The following is a 23,211-nucleotide window of genomic DNA, read 5'->3' as shown; positions in this document are numbered from 1 at the left end:
TCTTGAACCAGGTTCAAATTCAGAAAACCAAAGGTGCACCAACAGCTTAGAGAGAGCTGCTTTGAATACGGGCTGAGGAATGCATCAGATTGACCAGAAAGACAGCCGGCAAGGGAAAATCGAAAGGAAGTTTGAATAGTTATCCAAAGGAGGAGAAATAGTTTCACTCTCATCTCCACTCTGTTTTTACATTTTCCTGATAAATATTGTATAGGTCTTACATGAAATTGGTAGCTCACATGATTAAAGCAAAGTATATTTATGCAAACTAGTGTTACTCACAGTGGGAATGAAGTTAATGGTGTAAGATTAAATCAAAAATAATTACAATTGAGTAGCTGTTTAACATGTTTACACGTTCCTCTGTATACAGAGGTACATGTTTCTCTTATAAAGATATTAACTGATCTGAAACAGGCATGTTAAAGTTCACACCTTATGTAATCTAAATAATCAACAAAAGGCCAGGTTTGAACAATGCACCTCCATATGATGCTAAATTTCAATAAAAAATAAATTACAAAAAAAAAGCAGACAGTGCACATAGTGAAAACAGTAAAAATCCAGAGAAAAACAGAACAAATTGTCGCATATTGGAAAAGAAATTCTGAGAAAGGAATGCTTGAACATGAAAAAGTTTGCAAATGCTGGAAATCCAACGGAACACACAGAGAATGCTAATGGAAATCAGCTGGTCAGACAGCATCTATGGAAATGAATAAAATTAGCAAAGCTTTTGCAAACAGAAGGAACAATCAAAATCAGAAACATACATGTCTGCAACAAGAACGTTACGTTTCAAGTCACTTTCATCTGCAGTTCATTCTTTCTCATATCTTAAGAATGATAACTTAACAACCACAATACTCAGCTCAATTAATCTATTAAGTTAAAACAACCAGAAGATCAGTGTTGGATGCAAATCTGATTTAGTATTGTCACATGTACTGAGGTACAGTGAAAAACTTTGTTTGCATGCCATCCATTTCAGGTTATTTCATCACATCAGTAGATAGATAGATAGATAGATAGATAGATAGATAGATAGATAGATAGATAGATAGATAGATAGATAGATAGATAGATAGATACTTTATTCATCCCCATGGGGAAATTCAACATTTTTTCCAATGTCCCATACACTTATTGTAGCAAAATAATTACATACAATACTTAACTCAGCACATTGAGGCAGCACAAAGGTTACAGTATTTAACAGAATAAAGAATAAAATGTATAGGCAGATGGGTAGACTGTGAGGTGAAAAATCCCATTGTATCCATACAACAGGACTATTCAATAGTTTTATTACAGCAGAAGATAACCTGTCCTTGAGCCTGGAGGTATGTGTCTTCAGGCTTCTGTATCTTCAGCCTGATAGCAGGCAGAAAAGAGAGAATACCTGGAATGGAAGTGTCTTCGGTTACGCTGGCTGCTTTTTCAAGGCAGAGAGGAATATAGAGTCCGCGGAGAGAAGGCTACTTTTAATGAAATGTGAGCTGTGTCCACAGCTCTCTGCAGAATCCTATGTTCTAAGGCAAAGTAATTGCCCTACCAAGCCATGATACATCTGGACAGGACGCTTTTTGTGGTGCATCAATAAAAAATGGTGAATAGTCAATGGGAAATGCCAAATTTCTTTAGCTTTCTGAGGAAGTAGAGATGCTGGTCCATTTTCTTGGTATGGGTTTCCATGTGCTTGGGCAACGACAGGCTACAAGTGATGTTCACAGCAAGGAACTTGAAACTCTCAACCCTCTCACCCTCAGCACCATTGATGTAGACAGGAGCATGTACACCAGCCCCTTTCTGAAGTCAATGACCAGCTCTTTTGTTTTGATGACCTTGAGGGAAAGGTTATTGTCATGACACCATGACACTAAACATTTTTATCTCCTTCCTGTACACTAATTCATTGTTATCTGAGATTCAGCCCACTACAATGATGTCATTTGGAAACTTGTATAGGGAGTTAGAGAAGAAGCAGACCATGTAGTTGTGAGTGTAAAGGGCATAGAGTAGGGGCTGAGAATGCAGCCCTGTGGAGTATCAATGTTGAGGATAATCCTAGTGCAGGTGTTGCTGCCTGCCCGTACTGATTGTGTACTATTGGTCAGGAAGCTGAGGCTCAAATTACAAAAAGTGTTGAATCTCAGGTCCAGGAGTTTGGAGATTAGTTTGTTTAGAATTATGATACTGAAGTCAGAGACGTTTTCATATATACACTGGCCTGGTGTAGGTTTAATTCAGAACATATGTTTTCTTTTACCTTAAAGCTAAATATAATGACTATTTTATGTTAAAATATGCATTGGCCACTTCTGGTTAACTTAATGAGTATCTGAGTTTTGCAATTATTTGGATTATCTTACATATTGGAGTTTGAGGCATGACTCCTGCTGCTCATTCTTCTCACCAGCAGATCAGTAAGGCAGTAATTCAATGGACAGGTGTGTTTGCAATGCTATTGCAATGACAATTACAGTCAATTATGCCTTTGGGTTAATTTTATCTAATAAACGTGCAATCTACTTACTATAAAGTTACAGATATGCATATGGGACATTGTTTTTAATAGAAAGAAATCATAAATTGAAGATTGCTGTATCTCATTTTCAGCTTTAAAGAAAGAACATAATCAGAATGAAATTAATAAAAGATCCTTCTGTTGAACACTGAGGTGAATTGGGAATTTGGTACTTGCAAAACATCTTCATTTAAAATAAGCCTAATGTACCTTCATAAACATGCTGCTTTGAATACAGCGCCATTATGTACATGTAACATGGGTTTTCAGAGCGTGGGCCCAAATGTTGATAATCGTCAAAGAATTCTCTCATGTGCTATGGTAATCTTGAGCAGAGATTATCATTGATTAACAAATTAGTAACAATAATTATGGACTTTTATAAGAAAAAAGCATGAGTCCTATTGTTTATTTATGTCTATTCATTGAAATAAATGAAGTATGAAAGAAAACTTGTTCAAAATTGTTTTTACTATTTTAAAAACAACATCATATCTAAATAGTACCTGATATAAGAAATGTGAATGTGAAATGTTGGTGTGCATTCATAAAAGATTAAGGAAAGGACTTTACTTTCAGTGAGACTGATGTTGCAGCACAAACAATGACAAATACTTTCAATCTGACTTGTATTTGGTTGTTTTCAGAGATATGCACATAGCACTAGTTTCATCAGTAAGTCTACTCCTATAATTACTGTCACTCTGCTGGAGGAATTACTCTATAGTAGTAACTACTGTCATTCCAATAATTAAGTATGACCATCACTAAAAGCAGTGACTCACATGAATATGTTAATGTAAATATGCCAACTGCAAGATTTTTCAGACAGCGGAAAGTTTCAGAAATGGCATTCTAGAGTTACAGAACCTCATCAATTGGATTTGTATTCTTTGATCCAGCACTAATTGATCTTTTTCAATATTCTCCAGTTTAGCCCTTCAGTCGACAAATTTTTGCCTTCAAATTGAGGGGCTTTGTAAACCAATTGATTGCATTTCAAAGTTATCCAAATCGATGCACAGCAACCTTGCCAAATTCAGTGTGTTACAGTGTCTGCATTCTTAATAAATTTTGCAATTTCTTCAAATGATCTGAACTTGGTGAATCTTAAAGAAAATTGTTCAGTAGTTGAACCACTGATGCTCAAAAATTGCACTGGAAGGCTCTGAATGCTGGTAGGCCTTTTCAGAAATTTCAATATCTATCATGTGCTTTTTTAGGTCTGGAAATATTTAAAAGTTCAACTTACACCATCATGTTTAGATCCGCTCTGTTTGATTTCAAAGGATTTTATATTATCTACATTGCATTGCTTTTTTCCAGATCCCTATAATTTAATATTCAAGTCATTTAAATGAGAGAAATCTGTAAAAAAAAAACGTCAACCTACAAATCCACACAATGTCATACAATTCTTAACAAGAAAATGTTTCATTTGTCAAAAACAAATAAATTTCATCCAGACACTCAACAAATTATTTACGGACAGAACCTCTACTAAGCCAACAAACATGATTGTATGTAAGTAGTCCCGTGCACACCAAATTCACTTCACTCAGTAAATGACGCAATTGTCTTTTTATAAAGCATGTCCAGAACTAAAATTAGTAATTTTGTTACAATTTTCATCACTCCAAGATCTTTAAGGCCCACTTTTGCACACAAAGCCTCCTTATAGACTATACAATGAAAACCAGTCTTTAGTTGTCCAACATATTTTGCAGATTGATAAAACTTGCCTCGATACTAATCCTGCAGGGCGCACCATCAGTTGTCACAAAAAAACATTGCCCTGCAGACCAGACAGTTCTTTCACTGCTGCTAAATATATTTCAAACCCTGTTATATGATCATTTAACATTACCAAGTTAACCAGTCCCTTCCATATTTCTTCACCCGTACGAAATCGAGCAAGAACGGCTAAATTAGCTGATTATGTAACATTAGTGATCTCTTCAAGGCAAATGGAAAGAAACTTACATTAATGAATATCTTTTGTTAGTTGTTCTGTTATGTTTGTTCCCATCAGCAATATTTTATCTCTTATTATGTTTCTGCTCAGTGCCAAATCTTTAACACAATGAATTTTTTGTTAGTTTTCTGGAAATTTATCAAAAAGGAAAGGAGTAAACTCTAGACATGATTTTTTAACAGATTCCCATCCTTGAGCGGTTTTCCATGTCGAGTAATAATCTTTGAAACCTCAAAACTAGCAACTAAGCTGGAGCTATGTGAAATAAACATCATGAAAATATTTGACATTTTTGCTGCTGATTACCAAGTACTCCAGGTGTGTGTGGATTTCAGAATGCATCGTCCAACATCAGACTTAGCTGGCACCAAGCCAGCGTGAGAAGTTTCCTTTGAAAATGTCTCACTGTTCTCAGATTGCTTCATTTGGCAGTAAAGATGTTCATCCATCTTTATTAATTATGGGTGGGGTTTAGAGTCGAGGGGCATGGCAACAAAAGTTTTGCACATGCCATCTTGAGCGTGGGTGCCATAGGTTCACCACCCCTGTAGAATATTATGGGGTGAACAAAATGGTGAGACTCAACTTCCACGTAAACAGAGGACCCACTTTACCAGCAGCAGTCTGATCGAAGCTGGGCGGGAGAGCAGTTAAAGTAAGGTGAAACATAAATCCCATCATATAACTGACTGCTTTCCAATCACGTCTCAAAATAAGCCTGGCCTTATGTCCAGCATGCTCTCAGGAAGGAAGTAGGGCCCTACGTTCAATAGTAGATCACGTGCAATGACATCATAAGGATATGAACTGCAATTTTATTGAAAACCTGAGCAAGGTGAGGCACCATTTATTTCCCAGTGAAGCAGACTTTTTCAGAATTGGATTGGGGCAGAAAAACTGAGTAGGCTAATTCAGAAGTTTCACCCCAGCTTTCCTATTGGAAATCCTGGACTTCCTTTAACCAAGTTCCTCATCTGATCTGATCTGTCCAATCCCACCCATTTATCACTGCCAAATGACTTTCTACTTCATCTGCTCCAGTTCTTTGTGTCCTTGAAAAAAAATGTTGCTGATTATAAACCCTTGCAATCTGACCAGAAGATATTTTTCCCAAAGTGCCTTTCAGGGACCATGCGTATGGGTCCTCTGCTGTAGTCCCCTTCTCTCAGATGTCCAATCCTGCACTCTAGTCAAATAGCCAATGTGGCCAGCTGTAAGGTTAGATCTTCCAGAGCTTTATTTAATTGATGAAGTTTGATAAAGATCAACAAGACCTCCTAACTAACAGATTTTCAATATTATTTTCATCTATGCAAGAGAAAAAAATCAAGGTAACAATGTCACTGAGGTTCCTGATAATACGTGGCATTTCTCTTGTGGATTTATCTTCAGTTAGGGAGCAAATGAGTTATCATTCCAAGTTTGAGTTCAAATCTTACTTCAGAGACGAAAGCTGACATAGTCAAGAAACTGAAAGCTTGTACACTTCCATGATTCTCAAAATTTAAAAGCATTGAGTGTTGGCATTCCCTCAGAAAATTACACCTACTCAGTGCTGTGCTTTTTTGTTTTAAACCAAGAAGTAATATGCTATAATGAAGGGACTCTAGAAAAATAATTAAATACAAGTTAATTGTATTTTGAGCAACTATTGAATGCCATGCCCCAAAGCCCACAGCAATTTTCCTTGCCAATATTTAATGTAAAATTGCAGGTAAAACAAAATGTGGAGCTGGAACTTACCAATGCACAGAGTAGATCAACTGCTTCCAAGATAAGTTCCTGATGGCCAATCCGCGTGACACCTAACTCCTCGAGTTCCTGATGTGTAATGTGTAAAAGCTGCTCTCCATTGATCTTCTCCCTCTCAAAGTTCTTTATATATTGTTGGAGACAGTCATCAAGCCCTACATACAAAATTAAAACAAAAGGATTTTAAGTATAACAATTAAATCACACATCTCTCCATAACATTGTAATTTTCTTTTTAATTATATAGCTATTTCCTTTCTGGAAATTATTATTGAATCTGGTTTCACTACCTTATCAGCCAGTGCATTTCAAACCAGAATGTTATTAAAGCTTTAATGCAGTTGCAGAACATGAAATTAATTCCATCAATTATTACAATCATCTCCTGGCCCACACAAAGTTCTAAAGGTATACAAATAAAGATCATAAACTTTCTTACTTGGAGACATGATTAACTGTTGAGGTAGATATAGGCACATAATAGAGCATTTCCAAAAGTGGGTTTGGCTACATTATTCATATTCATAAGTTTGTTGTACAGAAAAACAATTCCTTTGCATTCATTTATTACCTCAGTGCCACAGCATGGTACAAAGTTCAAAGTTCAAAGTACATATATGTCACCATATACTAACTTGAGATTCATTATCTTGTTGGCATTCACAGTAAATACCAAGAAACACAATAGAATCAATAAAAAAAAAACTGCACACAGCAAAGAACCAAAGTGCATAAGACAATAAATGATGCAAATACAAAAAAAAAGAAAAAAGACCCCCCCCCCAAAAAAACTTGAGAACCATGAGTTGCAGAGACCTTGATGGGTTGAGTGAAGTTATTCAGTCTGACTGAAGAACCAGATGGTTGAGGGGTAATAACTGCTCCTGGACCTGGTGGTGGGGTCATGAGCCTCCTGCATATACCCCTTGTGAGAAGAGAGCATGACCTGCAGGGCAGGGCGGGGAGGGGGCCTGATAATGAAAGCTGCTTTTCCACAGCAGCGATCTTTATAGATGTGCTCAATTGTGGGGAAGTTTTTACTTGTGATGGATAGAACTGTATCTACTTCTTTTTGAAGGATTTTCCATTTAAGGTCATTGGTGTTTCCATACCAGGCTGTAATGCAACCAGTCAATAGACTCTCCACTGTGCATCTGTAGAAGTTTGTCAAGCTTTTAGATGGTATGCTGAATCCTCGCCAACTTCTAAGAAAGTACGGGCACTGCCATGCCTTCTTTGTAATAGCATTTATGTGCTGGACCCAGGACAGATCCTCTGAAAAAGTAATGCCGAGGAAATTAAAGTTGCTCACCTCTGATGCCCTATGAGGACTGGCTCACAGAGCTCCAGTTTCCTTCTCCTGTAGACAATAATCAGCTCCCTGGTTTGGCTGATACTGAGTGAGAGGCTGTTGTTGTGGCACTACTCACCCAGACTTTCAATATCCCTCCTATAGGTTGATTCATCATCACGTTTGATCCAGCCGACAACAATGGTGTTGTTAGCAAATTCAAATATGGCATTATAGATGTACTTAGCCTCACAATCATAAGTGTAAAGCCAGTAGAGCAGAAAGCTAAGCACACAAGCTTGTGATGCACCTTGCTGATGGTGATTGTGCAGGAGATGCTGTTGCCAATCTGAACTTATTGGGTCTGGATGTGAGGGATTTGAGGATACAGTTGCAGAAGAAGATATTGAGCCCTTGGTCTGGAGCTTATTGGTTACTTTTGAGGAGATGATAGTGTAGTCAATGAAGAGCATCCTGATGTATGTATCTTTGCTGTCCAGATGTTTCAGAGTCGAGAGAAGACCCAATGAAATGGCATCTGCTGTGGACCTGATGTGATGGTAGACAAACTGGAGCAGATCATCAGGCAAGAGTTGGTATTTTTCATTACCAATTTCTCAAAACACTTCATCACAGTAAGTGCCACTGGATATTAGTCACTGAGGCAGGTTACCACATTCTTCTTGGGCACCGGTATAATTGAAACCTGCTCGGTACCTCAGACTCCCAAAGTGAGAGGTTAGAGATCTCAGTGAACACTCCATCCAGTTGATGAGCACAGGTCTTTTGTACTTGGCCATGTACACAGATGGTACAGATGATGCTTTCTATGATTCACCCTCCTGAAGTATGCTCTCACATCGGCCTCAGAGACCGAAATCACGAGCTTGTCGGGGCTGTGGGAGTTTCTGAAGGTGCCTCTGTGTTCTGTTCATCAAAGTGAGCACAAAAGGCTTTGAGCTCATCTGGGAGTGAAACCTCGTTGTCACATATGTTGCTTGGTTTAACTTAGCAAGAGGTGATAGTATTCAAGCACTGCCACTGTTGTCAAGCATCCTTCTGTGATTCAAGTTCGGTCTGAAGTTGCCATTTCACACGTGTGCTGGCTTTATGATGGCCAGATACTTTACTTGGTCACCACTGATCTAACCCTCAGCAGATTGTGGATCTTTTGGTTCATATGGGTAAACTGGTTGGGTAAAATTCTGAATGATTTTGGGGGGGGGACACTCATCCACAAGTGGCTTTATAAAGTCCATGACAACCATGGCGTATTCATTCAAATCCTCTGATGAACCGCTGAATATAGCATAGTCTACTCACTCGAAGCAATACTGCAGCTGTTCCTCTGCATCGGCTAACCACCTCACCTCTGAAGCCTTACTCTTTAGCCACTGTCTGTACACAGGTGAGAGGAGAACAGCCAGATGATCAGATTGTTTGAAATGTGGTCCAGGGTGGGAATGGTTGGTGTTCCTAATTGTAGTGTAACAGTGGTCGAATGTGTTCAAGTTCAAGTTTAATTATCACTCAGCCTTAAACGTATCTTCTGGGGCCAAGGTGCAAAAACATTGTCAACAGTCAACATAGCACAACGTACATAAAAAAAGGTTTCACCTGCCTCCCCACCACTTGGAAGCCTTCATGTTTTATTGAATTGAATCACAGTGGATTTAATTTGGCCTTTTTTGACACTGATCAACAGGAAAAGACTCTTTCATGTCAAAGTGAAAACAGATCTCTACAAAGTGATCTAAATTAATTACAAATATAAAACACAAAATAATTGATTGCATAAGTATTCACCCCCTTCAAGTCAGTATTTAGTAGATGCACCTTTGGCAGCGATTAAAGCCTCGAGTCTGTGTGGATCGGCCAGTTTTACACATCCGGACACTGCAATTTTCCCATTCTTCAAAGGTCAAGTTTAATGTCAGAGAAATGTATACAATATACATCCTGAAATGCTTTCTCTTCGCAAAACATCCACGAAAATAGAGAAGTGTCCCAAAGAATGAACGAGAGTTAAACATGAGAACTCCAAAGTCCCCCCAGATCCCCCCCACACATAAGCAGTGGCGAGGATCTATCTCCCCTCCCCCTACCAGCAAAAAGTAGCAAGCATTGGTACCCTCACCGAGCCCAAACGTGTGCAAAGCGATAGCAAAGACACAGACCTTATAGTTACCACAAAATTCATCCGAATTCAATAACCCACAGGTTCTCCTGGCAAGGGAGAGGGAGGTGTCCCCCATTTTCACAGCAAGCAGGAGAAATAACAACAACCCGCAGGTTTATGGTCTTAAAAGTCTGTTTCGTCACTTTTTTCAAGCTCTGTTTCCGAAGATCACAAAGACCTCGGGTCTTCAGACCCATGGCAAAAGATTTTCCGGCCTCTCCAACGACACACAAGGCTCTGGCAGTGACACTGACCCTCGATCCGCCCATCTCCAGAGCCCCAAGATCTTAGGCTTCCGAACTCGATCGAGATTCTCAGGCCAAACCCTTGAATGTCAAATAACAGCATGTCCAGCTTGTCTTCCACTGAGTGACCACTAGAGGGCAGAGCCTGCAATCCAGCATGGACTCCACACCACACCGCCTCTGGTGTCTCCCCTCCTGGACTGCTGCAAAAGGCTAGCCCGTGGAATGAGGCACATTCCTCACTGCAACCAAGGCCATGCAGTTCCCCTATCAGTCTCACCAATAAACCAGTGAACCAGACTTGCAGTATTTATATTACCAATGTCTAGTAATATAAAAGAGGATATCAAAAGTCTTTTTCAGATATACAAAAGAGTAAATGAGAGACAGAAGTGGACATCAAACTGCTGGGGAGGTAGTAATGGGGGACAAAGAAATGGTGGATAAATACAGTGGAAGACACCAGCAGTGTCAGGGGCAGAAGTGAGCATTGTTGCCTTACTAAGGAGAAGTTTCTTGGGAAGCTCAAAGGTCTGAAGGTACTGTAGATAAGTCTCCTGGACCAGATGGACTACACCCAGGGTTTTGAAAGTGGTAGCTGAAAACATTATGGAGGCAATAGTAGTGATCTTTCAAGAATCACTGGAATGGTTCCAAAGAACTAAAGAATTGAAAATATCCCTCCGCTCATTAAAGGAAGGAGGCAAAAAGCAAGAAATTATAGGCCAGTTAGCCTGACTGCAGTGGGTGGGAAGATGTTCTACTATTAAGGATGAAGTTTTGGCATGCAAGGAGACACATGATAAAATAGGCTGAAGTCAGCAAGGTTTATCTTGGGCAAAATCTTCCCTCACAAATCTATTGGAATTCATTGAAAAAATGACAGGCAAGAGAGACAAAGGAGAGTCAGTGAATGGTTTATATTTAGATTTTCAGAATGCCTTTGACAAGGTGCCGCACATGAGACTGCTAAACAAGCTAAGGGCCATGGTATTACATGAAAGATACTGCACGGATAGAAGCTCGGCTGACTGGTAGGAGGCAGAGTGGGAATAAACGGGGCCTTTTCTGGTTAGCCGCCAATGACCAGTGGTGTTCTGCATCTTGACCTTTTTCCACACTGCAAGTTGGATCGAGAGAAGATCCTGAAATCTCTCTGGCATGACTTCATGCAGCTCACCTAGGAGGGCTCAGTATTCCTGAAGATCATCATCTGGTATTCTTTCTTTCTCTTCAATTGCTTCAATTATTTGGTCTGGAGACTTAAGCAAAACTGTACTGAGAACCTCCCTTACTGCTGGCAGAACCCATTCCTCTCCAATTGTAATGGACTTTCCAGACTGAGCAATGAATTGCATGAAAGTTGTATGAAGCAACATCACTGTTTTGTTGTGAAGTGCCAGCAGAAATGTTTTGAAGTGCTTTCCATTTCTGAATCTTATTAGCTAACACTGCACTACAATAGTGAATGAGAAAAATGCACAGGTTGGGCCCAGAAATAACATAATTTCATCAGTTCAGATTTCTCATGATATGCCAAATATAGTAACATTATATTGCATTTCATAACCATGACACTTCAAGCAAAGTCCAAGTTTTAGTTGTCAGGTGCTGTAAGAGGACAGATTTGAACTTGTAAAGGAGCTTCGACAACCTCAGTTATTCTAAAGTGTTACTTATCCCTTGCAATAATAATTGCCTCTCTACTTAACACTGAAGTTCCACCACAGTCATTGCAACATCTTCAGAATCAGATTAAAAGCGAAATCACAATCATACTTATCAAGGGGCAACCTAATTAAATTCTTGAAGAACTTATTGCACTTTAAAGTAGCACTGAACCAAGAGGATGTCCTGTAACTGTCACAGGGCACACTGAAGTGTTGATCTAAGAGTATATTGGGTTAGCAAGAGATGAGGTGATTACATGACCACTGTAATCAATTACAAGGCACTGAGGATCAAATACTTATTATACTGTAAGTAATTAAATTAAGCCTGAAATCCCTCAGTTGCCCCACTTGCTACCAAGTGCACCCCATCGGCCCTTTATCTTCCTCGGCCCACTTTGGTAACCGCTGACACATACTATTTTCTAAATGGGGAGCTAATTCAGATTCGCAAGCGGACTTGGGAGTCATTGTGCAGGACTCCCTGAAGTCTAACTTGCAGGTTGAGTCGGTGGTAAGGAAGGCAAATGCAATGTTGGCGTTCATTTTTTGAGAGCACAAGAATATAAAAGCAAGGAAGGATATAATACTGAGGCTTTCTGAGGCATTGGTCAGACCGCACAGAGTATTGTGAGCAGTTTAGGACTCTTTATCTAAGAAAGGATGTTCTGGCATTGGAGTGGGTCTGGAGGAGGTTCACGAGAATGATCCTGGAAATCAAATGCTTCACATATGAGGAGCGTTTGTTAGCTCTGGACCTGTATTCTCTGGCACTTAGAAGAAGGAGGAGATCTCATTGAAACCTATTAAATATCGAAAGGCCTAGATAGAGTGGATTTGGAGAGAACGTTTCCTATAGTGGGGGAGTCTAAGACCAGATGGCACAGCCTCAGAATAGAAGAGCATCCCTTTAGAACATAGATGAGAAGAAATTTCTTTAGCCAGAGGGTGGTGAAATTATGGCATTTGTTGTCACAGATAGCTGTGGAGGCCAGTTCATTGGGTATATTTAAAACTTGGGTGGTGAGGTAGAGATATGACTCCACCAAAGGAGGTGTAAGGCACTCTTTCCATCCAGTAGCTTGCAGGCCAATTCATTGGGCAAGGTAGAGCACATGTTTATTCACCCCGATCAAGCTCATGTGAAGCCATGGGAGCAGCTGGTGCACATCAGAAATCCTGGTTATGTAACCACTGATGCCAGGCAGATAATCTCTGAAGAGTATTGATATTGGCTGTGATCATCTGTCTTGTAAAGATATTACGCAGAGGGCAAACCACTTTTGCAGAAAATTTGTGAAGAACAATCATGGTCATGGAAAGACCATGATTGCCCAAGTCATATGTCATGACACATAATGAATACATGATATTTAAAGTGGAGGTTGATAGGTTCCTGATTAGTAAGGGCATCAAGGATTATGTGGAGAAGGCAGGAGAATGGGGTTGAGAGGGATAATAAGTCAGCCATAGTGGAATGGCAGATCAACTTAGATGGGCTCAATTTCCTAATTTTGCTCCTATGCCCTATGTCTTATTGTGCAATGTTGTGTCAAACTAAATAAATCAGTAAACAAATGCCTAATGAAATCAATCCCTTAGCCTCCATTCACTCCACACTATTGTGCCTATCAAAGAGTGTCATACTTGCCTCCACTGCCAGTACATTCCAACTGAGGAATGTGGTGTCAGCCAATCTGGGTGGTAGAACAGGGAGAAGGTTGTTGGGAGCTGGGATAAGACAGGAGGGAAGATGGCTGAGGATGCCGTCCCTGTTACACAAGTTGCTTTGTGCAGATGAATGGCTTCACGGAAAAAGGACCAATACTCCCGTGAAGAGTTCATTTCTTCGAGATGGATTTTGAGCGACCTTCGGAAGGAGCAGTGTGTACATCAAAGACAATGGCTTTTAGAAGATTTGAGCTCCACCGTGCACATGTGACTGTTTAAGTATCATGGGCCATTGTTGTTTTCTCTTTCTTCCCTTTAGTAATTAATTGCTTAAATTTACATTCTTAAATATACTTCTTTATAATTGTAGGCAGTGTACGATCTGCTATTTCTTGCCGATGGGTAATTGCTGGGGGGAGTAAATCACACAGCATTCTCACAAACTGGGGTTTGGATGGGCGAGACACCCCAAACTCACGGATTTGGCGGGACCGAAGTCGTATTCACCATAGATGTATGAAGCCTGAGCAAGGTGGGTTTCTCAGTGCGGGGTGCAGTGGCTGTTAGCGAAGAGCAAACGTGCCACATTTCCAGAGATACTCAGGAAAAAGGGGCTTCTCATCTATTCTCCATAATCTTATAATCCATTCGATCTCTCATTGGCTCCAGGGAAAATCCTTGAGGAAGAGAAATGCCTTGTTGCTCTTTCTGAAATCTATTATCTTATCAAAGTTCAAAGTAAATTCTTTATCAAAGTATATATACATCACCATATACAACCCTATGATTCAGTTTCTTGTAGACATACTTAATAAATCCATAATAAAATAATAACCATAATAGAATTAATGAAAGACTGCACCAACTTGGGCTTTCAAACAATGTGCAAAAGACAACAAATTGTGCAAGTATAAAAAGAAACAATAATAATAATAAATAAATAAGCAATAAATATCAAGAACACTAAATGTAGAATCCTTAGAAGTGAGTCCATAACTTGTGGGAACATTTCAATAGTGGGGCAAGTGAAGCTGAGTGAGGTTATCCCCTTTGGTTCAAGACCTGATGGCTGAGGGGTGTTAACTGTTCCTGAACCTGCTGGTGTGAATATTGAGGTTCCTGTACCTTCTTCCAGAGGAAGAGAGCATATCATGGTTAGCAGGAGTCCTCGATGATGGATGCTGCTTTCCTGCGACTGCTTTTCATGTCGATGTGCTCAGTGGTGGGGAGGGTTTTACCCATGATGGACTGGGCCGTATTTATTTTTTCTTGTAGAACTTTTGGTTCAAAGGCAGTGGTGTTTCCATTCCGGGCTACCATGCAGACTGTCAATATACTCTCCACTACACAGCTATAGAAGTGAGTCAAACTTTTAGATGTCATGCTGAACCTCCACAAACTCCTAAGGAAGTAGAGGCGCTGTTTATGAGCCAGACTGAGGAACTTAAATTTGCTAACCCTCTCCATCTCTGATCCTCCAATAAGAACTGGGTCATGAACCTCTGGTCTGCCCCTCCTGAAGTCAATAATCAGCTCCTTGGTCTTGCTGACATTGAATAGGAGATTGTTCTGGCACCACACAGCCAGATTTTCAATCTCCCTCCTATAAACTGATTTGTCACCACATTTGATTCGGCCCTACAACAGCAAACTTAAATATGGTATTGGAGACGTACTTAGCCACACAGTCGTGAGTGTAAAGTGAGTAGAGCAGGGGCTAAGGCACAGCCTTGTGGCGCACCTGTGCTGGTAAAGATGGTGGAGGAGATGGTGTTGCCAATCCAAACTGACTGGGGGCTGCAAGTGAGGAAATCCAGGACCCAATTGCATTAGGAAGCATTGATGCCAAGGTTCAAAGGTTCATTTCTGATCAAAGTATGTATCCATATACAAATCTGAGATTCATCTCCAGATAGCCACAAAAAGAAAGAACATGAAAGTCATTCAGAGAGAAACAAAGAATCTGCATCCCAAACATCAACCCCCAATCCCCTGCCCCACACAAAATGCAACAAGAGCATTAACCCCTAAATCCCCTCCCCTCGCACAACAGGAGAGGAATGAGTGAAAAAGCACAGAATATAAAGTCTTGTCTGAAAAATGTCCACAGTCCATAAACACAACATTCCAATCCATAAACACAGAACCGTGGTAACATCCTCTGACCTCACCGACACCGTAACGTCCTGGGTAGGTCTGTAGTCTAGTGTAGTTTTTTTTTTGTGTTGTTTCACGTTGTTCAGTGTTGTTTTTGTACTGCTTCATGTAACACCATGGTCCTGAAAAACAGTCTCGTTTTTACTGTGTACTGTACCAGCAGTTATGGTCGTAATGACAATAAAAAGTGACTTGGCTTGACTTGATAAGTACATGGTCAACATTTGTATCATCTTCAATGTCACATATTAAAGTTTAAATTGTGAATACATTTTACAGAAAGTAAAGAACAAAGTAATGCACCTCTGAAACATCACTGATTAAACAGCTTTTCTTCCACAAAAATACTCAATACTACTACCCTGTTCATTCTACTGCAGATTCAAATTCTGATCCAACTTGCCACTTTACAATGTAACCCTCAGCTTTTAGTTTATTTTTGATCAGCCTGCTATGCGGGTCTTTGGAAGGACCACTTCCTGATTGCAAGGATTGGAGTTGTTATCAAATATAAAAGCTTCCTATTTTAATCCAGCAGTTAACCATTGTATACTAATACTACTTAAGACCTCTTAAATCTATAACCATTATTTGTTGCCTCTCATTCATTCACAATGTTGATTTCGAAGTGGAGTCCCTGACAAAGGTAAATATTACCAAGAACCAGGAAATAAGACTAGATTATTGATTTGTAGACAAAAGGTAGTTCCTCTGATGGGAATCAGATTATAGCAATGAAAACAGAATGAGAGGACTGACAGGTAATTGGAGGTTGGAAAGTTTCTTCAAGGATGTTTAAGGATATCATTATAGACAGGATCATTATGGTGAATACTAATGGTTCCAAATCAACAAGAAACAAGATTTTCTTGTTTGAATGGAAGCAAATTCAGGACATAGATGTCTATCATGGAAACCAAGCTCACTGAAAGATTATGAACATCCTGTCACCAGTCTTGCCCAAGGATCCTGGCCCGAAACGTCGACCGCACTTTTTACATAGCTGCTTCCTGGCCTATGGAGTTCCTCTAGCATTTTGTGTCTGTTGAAGGATTATGAACGCTGACTACTGTATATCAGTTCCTCTGCCACAAGACCCATTGAGTCCACTGGCTACACCTCACCTGCCTGTACCTGTTTAGACCCATTGAGTCCAATGGCTACACCTCATCTCCCTGTACCTGTTTAGACCCAGAGCCTAATGCTTACACTTCATCTCCCTATACCTGTTTGGACCCAGAGTCCAATGTCTACACTTCATCTCACTGTACCTGTTTGGACCCAGAGGCTAATGTCTACACTTCATCTCCCTGTACCTGTTTGGACCCAGAGGCTAATGTCTACACTTCATCTCCCTGTACCTGTTTGGACCCTGAGGCCAATGTCTACACTTCATCTCACTGTACCTGTTTGGACCCATAGAGTCCAATGTCTACACTTCATCTCCCTGTACCTGTTTGGACCCAGAGGCCAATGTCTACACCTCATTTCACTGTATCTGTTTGGACCCATTGACTTCAAAGGGCACTGTAGATAATAAAGCATTGGATATGTATAATACCATGTGAAATAAATTGTTTTCTCAAAAGAAAATTAATTTAATTTAAATTCTTGATATTAATAATATTAATACTAACTATTAATGTAGTAAATTTGTATTAAGTACATTAATAGCAATTAATTAATACTATTTAGGTGTTTGGAACTGTATTTTTTTTGTTCTTTGAAGTAATTGTTTCATAAGTATTATTTATTTCATTTTAAATAACTTTAATACTTCGAAAATTCACAGACCTCAGCATTTAAAACCCCTCACAGATTTGACACTTACTAAATCTGGGTGTGGACCTTTGCCAGAGTTACTGTCAACAAATTTTGCTTATAATAGTTAAAAGTCAAAAAGTCTCAATTTATCAGATAAGATCGATTTATTAGTTGGACCTAAAGGGGCAACCACAAATTATTGCTATCTGCTTCTTTTTTTAGCCCAGCTGTGATGAATTAAAATGCACATATGATCACACTGCTAACATGCATTTGTCTTTCCTAAGGTAGCAAAAACCTTTTCACTTCTTAAGAGGACAAGTCCCACTGCTCTCAGTAACTCTGGCTAGGTAGAACAACAATAATTTGAAACTTTTCAAACAAATAACTTGTACAGCTCATTTTCAAATCATAAGAAAATCAAAATTGACACCCTGATATCATGAACCAGTTTTGTCTGCCACTCAGTTATACAATCCTACCGACGTGTGAAAGGAAATTCAGTCTACGTTATCCTGCTGGAAAGTGTAAGATCTTGGGAGAGTGATCCCTTTAAATGTGATGCCTCTGATACGGTATACATATTGTTTGTGGAATTAAAGCCCATGAACCATGCAGTAGCAGAACAGATGAAAGTTTACTAAATTTTGCAGACTGAAAGGAGACATAGAGGTATTTCTCAGGCTTACTTATAAGATAGTGAGTGCAAGTGCTAAGGATGTTTTGTCTGGAGGTCTGCCCCTCCAATTTTCAAAGTCAATTCCTCCCTACACTAAAAACTGGTCATCTTATATTGATCCACTTTCTTTCCAACTATACCCAACTATGCTTTTTTCCTTGTTGGGTTGGAAAAATTCAGATGAAGTATATACTCTAATCCATAGGTTAGTAACTCAATTCCTCTTCTTTCTGCTCTTAACACAAACTTCAATATTGGTGTCATTAAAATCTTCTTTTTGCACTAGTCTACACTTTTTACACCTCCCTCAATTTATTTTTAAATCAGTACATTAATTGTTGGATGATGAAATATGCTAAGTAAATAATTCCATGATAGTTTCTCAGTTCAAACCTGGAAGGATTTTACCTGTGAATGCTCAAGAGTATTCTCAATTAGAAAACTGAGAAAAACATTCTTACTCTAAAGCTCTGAGTTCATAAATCACCAAGCAAAAAAGAAAGAGAATTAAATACAATTTAATTTACAATTTATAAATAGGTTATTTAATCCAAAGTTCTTTGTCTAAAGTAGTGATTATATGAATCTCATGAATATGTAACTCTTCCCACCCAAATGCTTTATATGCTATGAAGTATATTTTGTTCATCAACGTGAACTTTTCACTTTAAATGTATCAATGCTATTTCCCTAACGTAGGACCGGTACAACAGGAACAATCTCACTAACCCATGATGTCTGTGCCAACCACAATACTAAATCAAACTAATCCCATCTGCCTGGAAATGGTCCATATCCCTCCATGCCCTACACGTTCATGTACCTGTCCAAAATCCTCTTAAATGCCTCTATTGTATCTGTTTCCACCTCTATCCCTGGTAGCTTGTTCCAGGCACCAACTGAAAAAAAATTGCCTTGCACATTTCCTTTGAACTTCCCCCTGCTCAGCTTATATGCATGTATTTAACATTTCCACCCTGGGAAAAAGATACTGGTAATCTACCCTATCTATGCTTTTCATAGTGTTATAAATTACAGTCAGGTCACCCCTTCAGCCTTATGGCACTCTGGAGAAACAACCCAAGTTCGTCCAATTTCTTATACCCTCTAATACAGAAGCATTTCATAAAACTTGTTCTGCATCCTCCACAAAGCCTAATGTCTAATGAGATGAACAGAGATACATACAATTTTCAAAATGTAACCTATACAACTGCAAAATCACTTCCTGACGTGTATAGCTCAATGTGCAGATTGATGAAGGCAAGCATGTCACGTGCCTTCTTTATCACCCTCCTTGTGTTGCTACTTTCAGCGAGCTATGGACCATTACCTCAACATCCCTCTGTACATTAATGTTATTAAGGTCCTGCCATTAACTTTTCCCTCACATTTGACCTCACAAAGGGCAACACCTCATACTTGCTCAGATTAAGCTCCATCACAGAACTTCTCCAGGAGCCGCCTGGAAGGCGCTGGGGTGCTGCCCTGTGTTTGACCAATTCTAGGCTAGTGCTGCCAGCTGAGGTGTTCCAGAAGATAGATAGATATCTCTCTCCCTCTCTCTCCCTCTGTCCCTCTCTCTCTCTCTCTGTGCCCTCTCTCTCTCTCTCTCTCGTGGGGAGAGTTTGTTGCTGATTCGTGAGTCAGAGAACCTCAGAATAAAAAGTGATGCAGCAGATTGTAACATCAGAACAGCGACTGTTTGTTGGTCTCAGCTTTTGCTGTGAAATGAGTGACATCTCTCTGTCCCTTGTTAGTGAGAGAGATCTTGTGGCATGTCGAACTGTTGGATAAACGATCGTTTTTGTTGAGTACAGATCACAGTCTCTCTTTGTGGGCTTTGCTGTTGCTCAGTGAGTGGTGGGTGCTGACATTTTCTGCTGAAGTGGGTGGGGGGAAGTTGATGCTTTGCTGCTGCTTGTGTGGGGGGTGAAGGGGGGCTTTAGTGTTCTAATTATTTTCTGTCATTCATTCTTTTGAGTTCATTTTTGCTTTTCGTGGATGTCTGCGAAGATTCAGAATTTCAGGTTGTATACATTCTCTGATATTAAAATGGAATCATTTGAACTCAGACATTCACTAACAATGTGGCCTCTATTCTGTCTGGGCTCCTCCTAACCCTAGAGAGGGCTCTCCTACCTCCCTCCCCTTGCAGAAACCATTCATTCATGAGCTGCAGTTCTTAATAATTTAAAAGATATGTCTCTTCAAAAGTGACTGAAAATGATTGAACCTGCCGTGCTATGAACCTGCAACATGCAAGAAATCAATACAGTATGCTGCACCAAATTGGACACAGTCATAATTAATAAATGTACTAGTTAATTTTTTTAAGTGCATTCATTTTTCAGCCTTGGGCGCTGCTGTCAAGACTGGCTTTTAATCGCCCTTGAGTGTACGGTGGAGGGTTTCAGGATGCTGCATTGATTAGAGTGTATAAGGTAAAAGAAGAGGTTGTAAAATTATGAGAATATAACTTTTTATATTTATAAAATTATAATAATAATAAAGTATACTCATAAGGTGACAATTATAAAGTTATGAGAGGCGTAGATAGAGTAGACAGCCAGTAGTTTTTTTCCCAGGATGGGAATGTCAAATACCGGAGAACGTGCATTTAAGGTGAGTAGGAAAGTTTTAAAGGAGATGAGTGAGTCTATTTTGTTTCCAAGAGAGCGGTCAGTGTCTGTAACAGGCTGAACAAGCACGAGGGTAGTGCTGGAAGCAGATAAAATAGAGATGATAAAGGGACTTTTTGATGGCCACAGAAATATGCAGGGATGTGGATCGCTTGTAGGTAAAATTAATTTAGTTTGATACGGCATTGGGTTTGGCACGTTAATCGCAGGTAAAGGGACATGATCAATGTCCTATAACGAATATTTTTAAAAACTGCGTATAATCATTATCTACAGGAAGCATTCAACAAATCAGGCTGCATATGTGGAAAGATGAACAGTTAAAAGTTGGAAATGCTTTCTGGTGAATGTCTGTATTTTGTTCGTATATGAAGTACAGACTTATGAAGTGGACTTATCCATGCCCACTTAGCCTGACATAGGCTGGAGGAAAAGGGAATGAAGTTAATGTTCAGTAAGAATGAGTACATTGGTGACCTCCCAAATGCTGCAGCAAGCAGAAATTGTGAAATATGACAAGGTCAACAGCAAAAGCTGAAATAATTCCAAGGTTGGAAGTTAAGAGTGATCAGGCCCGATTCTCCACAGGCAATATAGTCCAGGGACAGTTGTGTTAGCCCTTTAAATAGCCTGGTTTCCTTCTTTATTCAGACTGCTAAGGTTGAAAATCACACTTTAGATAAATTCTGCAAGCTGCTCTACCATTTAACTTCATCATGTAGTTAATCTTGTTCATGAATAACCATTATGGAAGGAGTTGTATAAATGAAAAACTGTAAAAGAAGAGACTAACATCACTGAATGGTGAGAAATCTTTCCAAAGGGCCCCAGGAAACACAGGACCAAATGCTTTGTTCTTCTCAAAGACGAGCTGATGTTTCTGCAGCACAACGTCTTTGCTCAGGATTGTGTGAACTGACGTCCAACACATTAACTGCATTTTAAATCATGAGGTGACTCGGGCTCAGTATATCTCTGAACAAAGGAAAAATAATTGATCACAGGCAATTGGCAGCTGACGTTATTTGTGGACATAAAGACCAATATAATTTTTAACAATTAAATGTGTGATTAAACCCAAAAATGCATAACAAGAATAGCATGTAAGTGTTGATGCATATTTCCAAGGCTTTAAAAACCACAGATTTTGTATCTTTCAAGTATGGATTCCCTCCTCCCCACAGAGGGTGCCAGTCCTTGCTTTTTCCTCTGATTGAAGAATGCTTCATCAGTTGACAGCCTACAATACAAAGCCCATGTGACCACTTGTTTTCAAGTGCCTGGAATATCCTTGAATGTTCAGCTGTTTTAGAAGTGTTTGCTGGTCTTTCTAGTTTAATTCTCTAGTGCATGCAGGAAAATTCTGACTGAAAATATTAGACAGGTCAGCTCATGAAATATAGCATTGCATAAACAAGAATGAGAAATATTTGCCTCCCAGTATGCATCAAGGGCAATACAAACTAATTGCCCAGCTCCGACTAGTAAACTACTCACATAAATGCTGTCTATAGCATCTGTCCACCAGAAACTGTCCTATTTACAGAGAATATTTCACCATAAAATTATACTACGAATCAACACAGATGAATTTTCTGTTTGTTTGGTAGCAGCCAAACCTGCAAAGTCTCTTGGACATTATTGATGCTGAGGTGTTATTTAGCACAAGCGTCAGGATTTCAAATTCTTGGCATGAATTCCATCTGTTGTCAGTGTTAACATTCCTTGCAAAAAGGCAATTTTGGCAGCAGAAATACATCAAAGAGTGAAGCTGGTAATAGACCAATCCAGTGGGGCAAGATTCCCAACAATCAAAAGGAACATATAAAAAGCAATTGTAGTGCAGCTGCAAGATTTGTAGGAAATACTATAACTGAAGGTTTCTTAAACAGGTTTAAAATGATATGTTCTAAATGCAATTAATTGTTATGTACATCAATTACTTAATGGTTGTTCGTGAACAGAATAAACAACATGACTTCATTAATTCTGAAAATGTTTTGACCAAACCGTTTGAATAACCATTCATATCCTTAATTTCTGACCTGGGCTTGGAGATAAACAAGTAACTTTGGCCTTCATTTTACAGACTTACATTGTATTAGGTTACAGGTTGCAAAGTTAAAAATGTCATAGTATGTGCAGAGTGGACAGAACTTGTGCCAAATTGGTTCCAGTGTTACCCCAGTGTGTGGTGAGTTGGGTCAGCACCTGAACACGGTAATGCTGCTGAATACGGTAAAGGGAATAGGCAGAAAATGATGTCATGTTTCTGAGATGAGCAACAGTGGCAGTTGCAAGGGCAATGACCCAGCAGCAGTGATGAGATCATGAATGCTGTGCTCAAAAGACTGATGTAAAGTGGAATGAAAAGAACAGGAGAGTGGTGCAATAGGTCAGTCTTAAACAGTGGACAATAAAGCCTATGAACACCTGTTTGTGGACCCAGAATGAAGAATGTATGCTTCAGCTGAGGCCACAAACCAGGCACGCCCAGGATCCTCTTCAGTTTGCGTATAAGGAGAAGGTGGGAGTGGAGGATGCTATCACATATTTGCTGCACAAATCACTCTCTCACCTAGAGGGGGTCAGTTGTGCTGTGAGGATTACATTCCTTGACTTCTCTAGTGCCTTTAACACCATCCAGCCCAAGATCTTA

The 23,211-nt window shown here is 39.5% G+C and overlaps 1 protein-coding gene across 2 annotated transcripts in view; it reads right to left on the bottom strand.

Moving 5' to 3' along the window:
* Positions 1 to 23,211, bottom strand: part of LOC140734522 (connector enhancer of kinase suppressor of ras 2) — a 1,506,781-nt gene that overhangs the window by 1,411,190 nt on the left and 72,380 nt on the right. For both annotated transcript variants that reach the window (XR_012100554.1, XM_073058598.1), the window contains exon 2: positions 6,246 to 6,409. Coding sequence is in view for 1 of the 2 variants with exons in the window: in XM_073058598.1 (XP_072914699.1) it covers positions 6,246 to 6,409 (164 nt within the window). In the remaining variant the exon portion in view is untranslated. The remainder of the gene's footprint in view (positions 1 to 6,245; positions 6,410 to 23,211) is intronic.

Source organism: Hemitrygon akajei, chromosome 10 (genome assembly GCF_048418815.1).
Source record: "Hemitrygon akajei chromosome 10, sHemAka1.3, whole genome shotgun sequence".
NCBI lineage: Eukaryota > Metazoa > Chordata > Chondrichthyes > Myliobatiformes > Dasyatidae > Hemitrygon > Hemitrygon akajei.
This window is presented reverse-complemented; position numbering and strand designations above follow the sequence as displayed.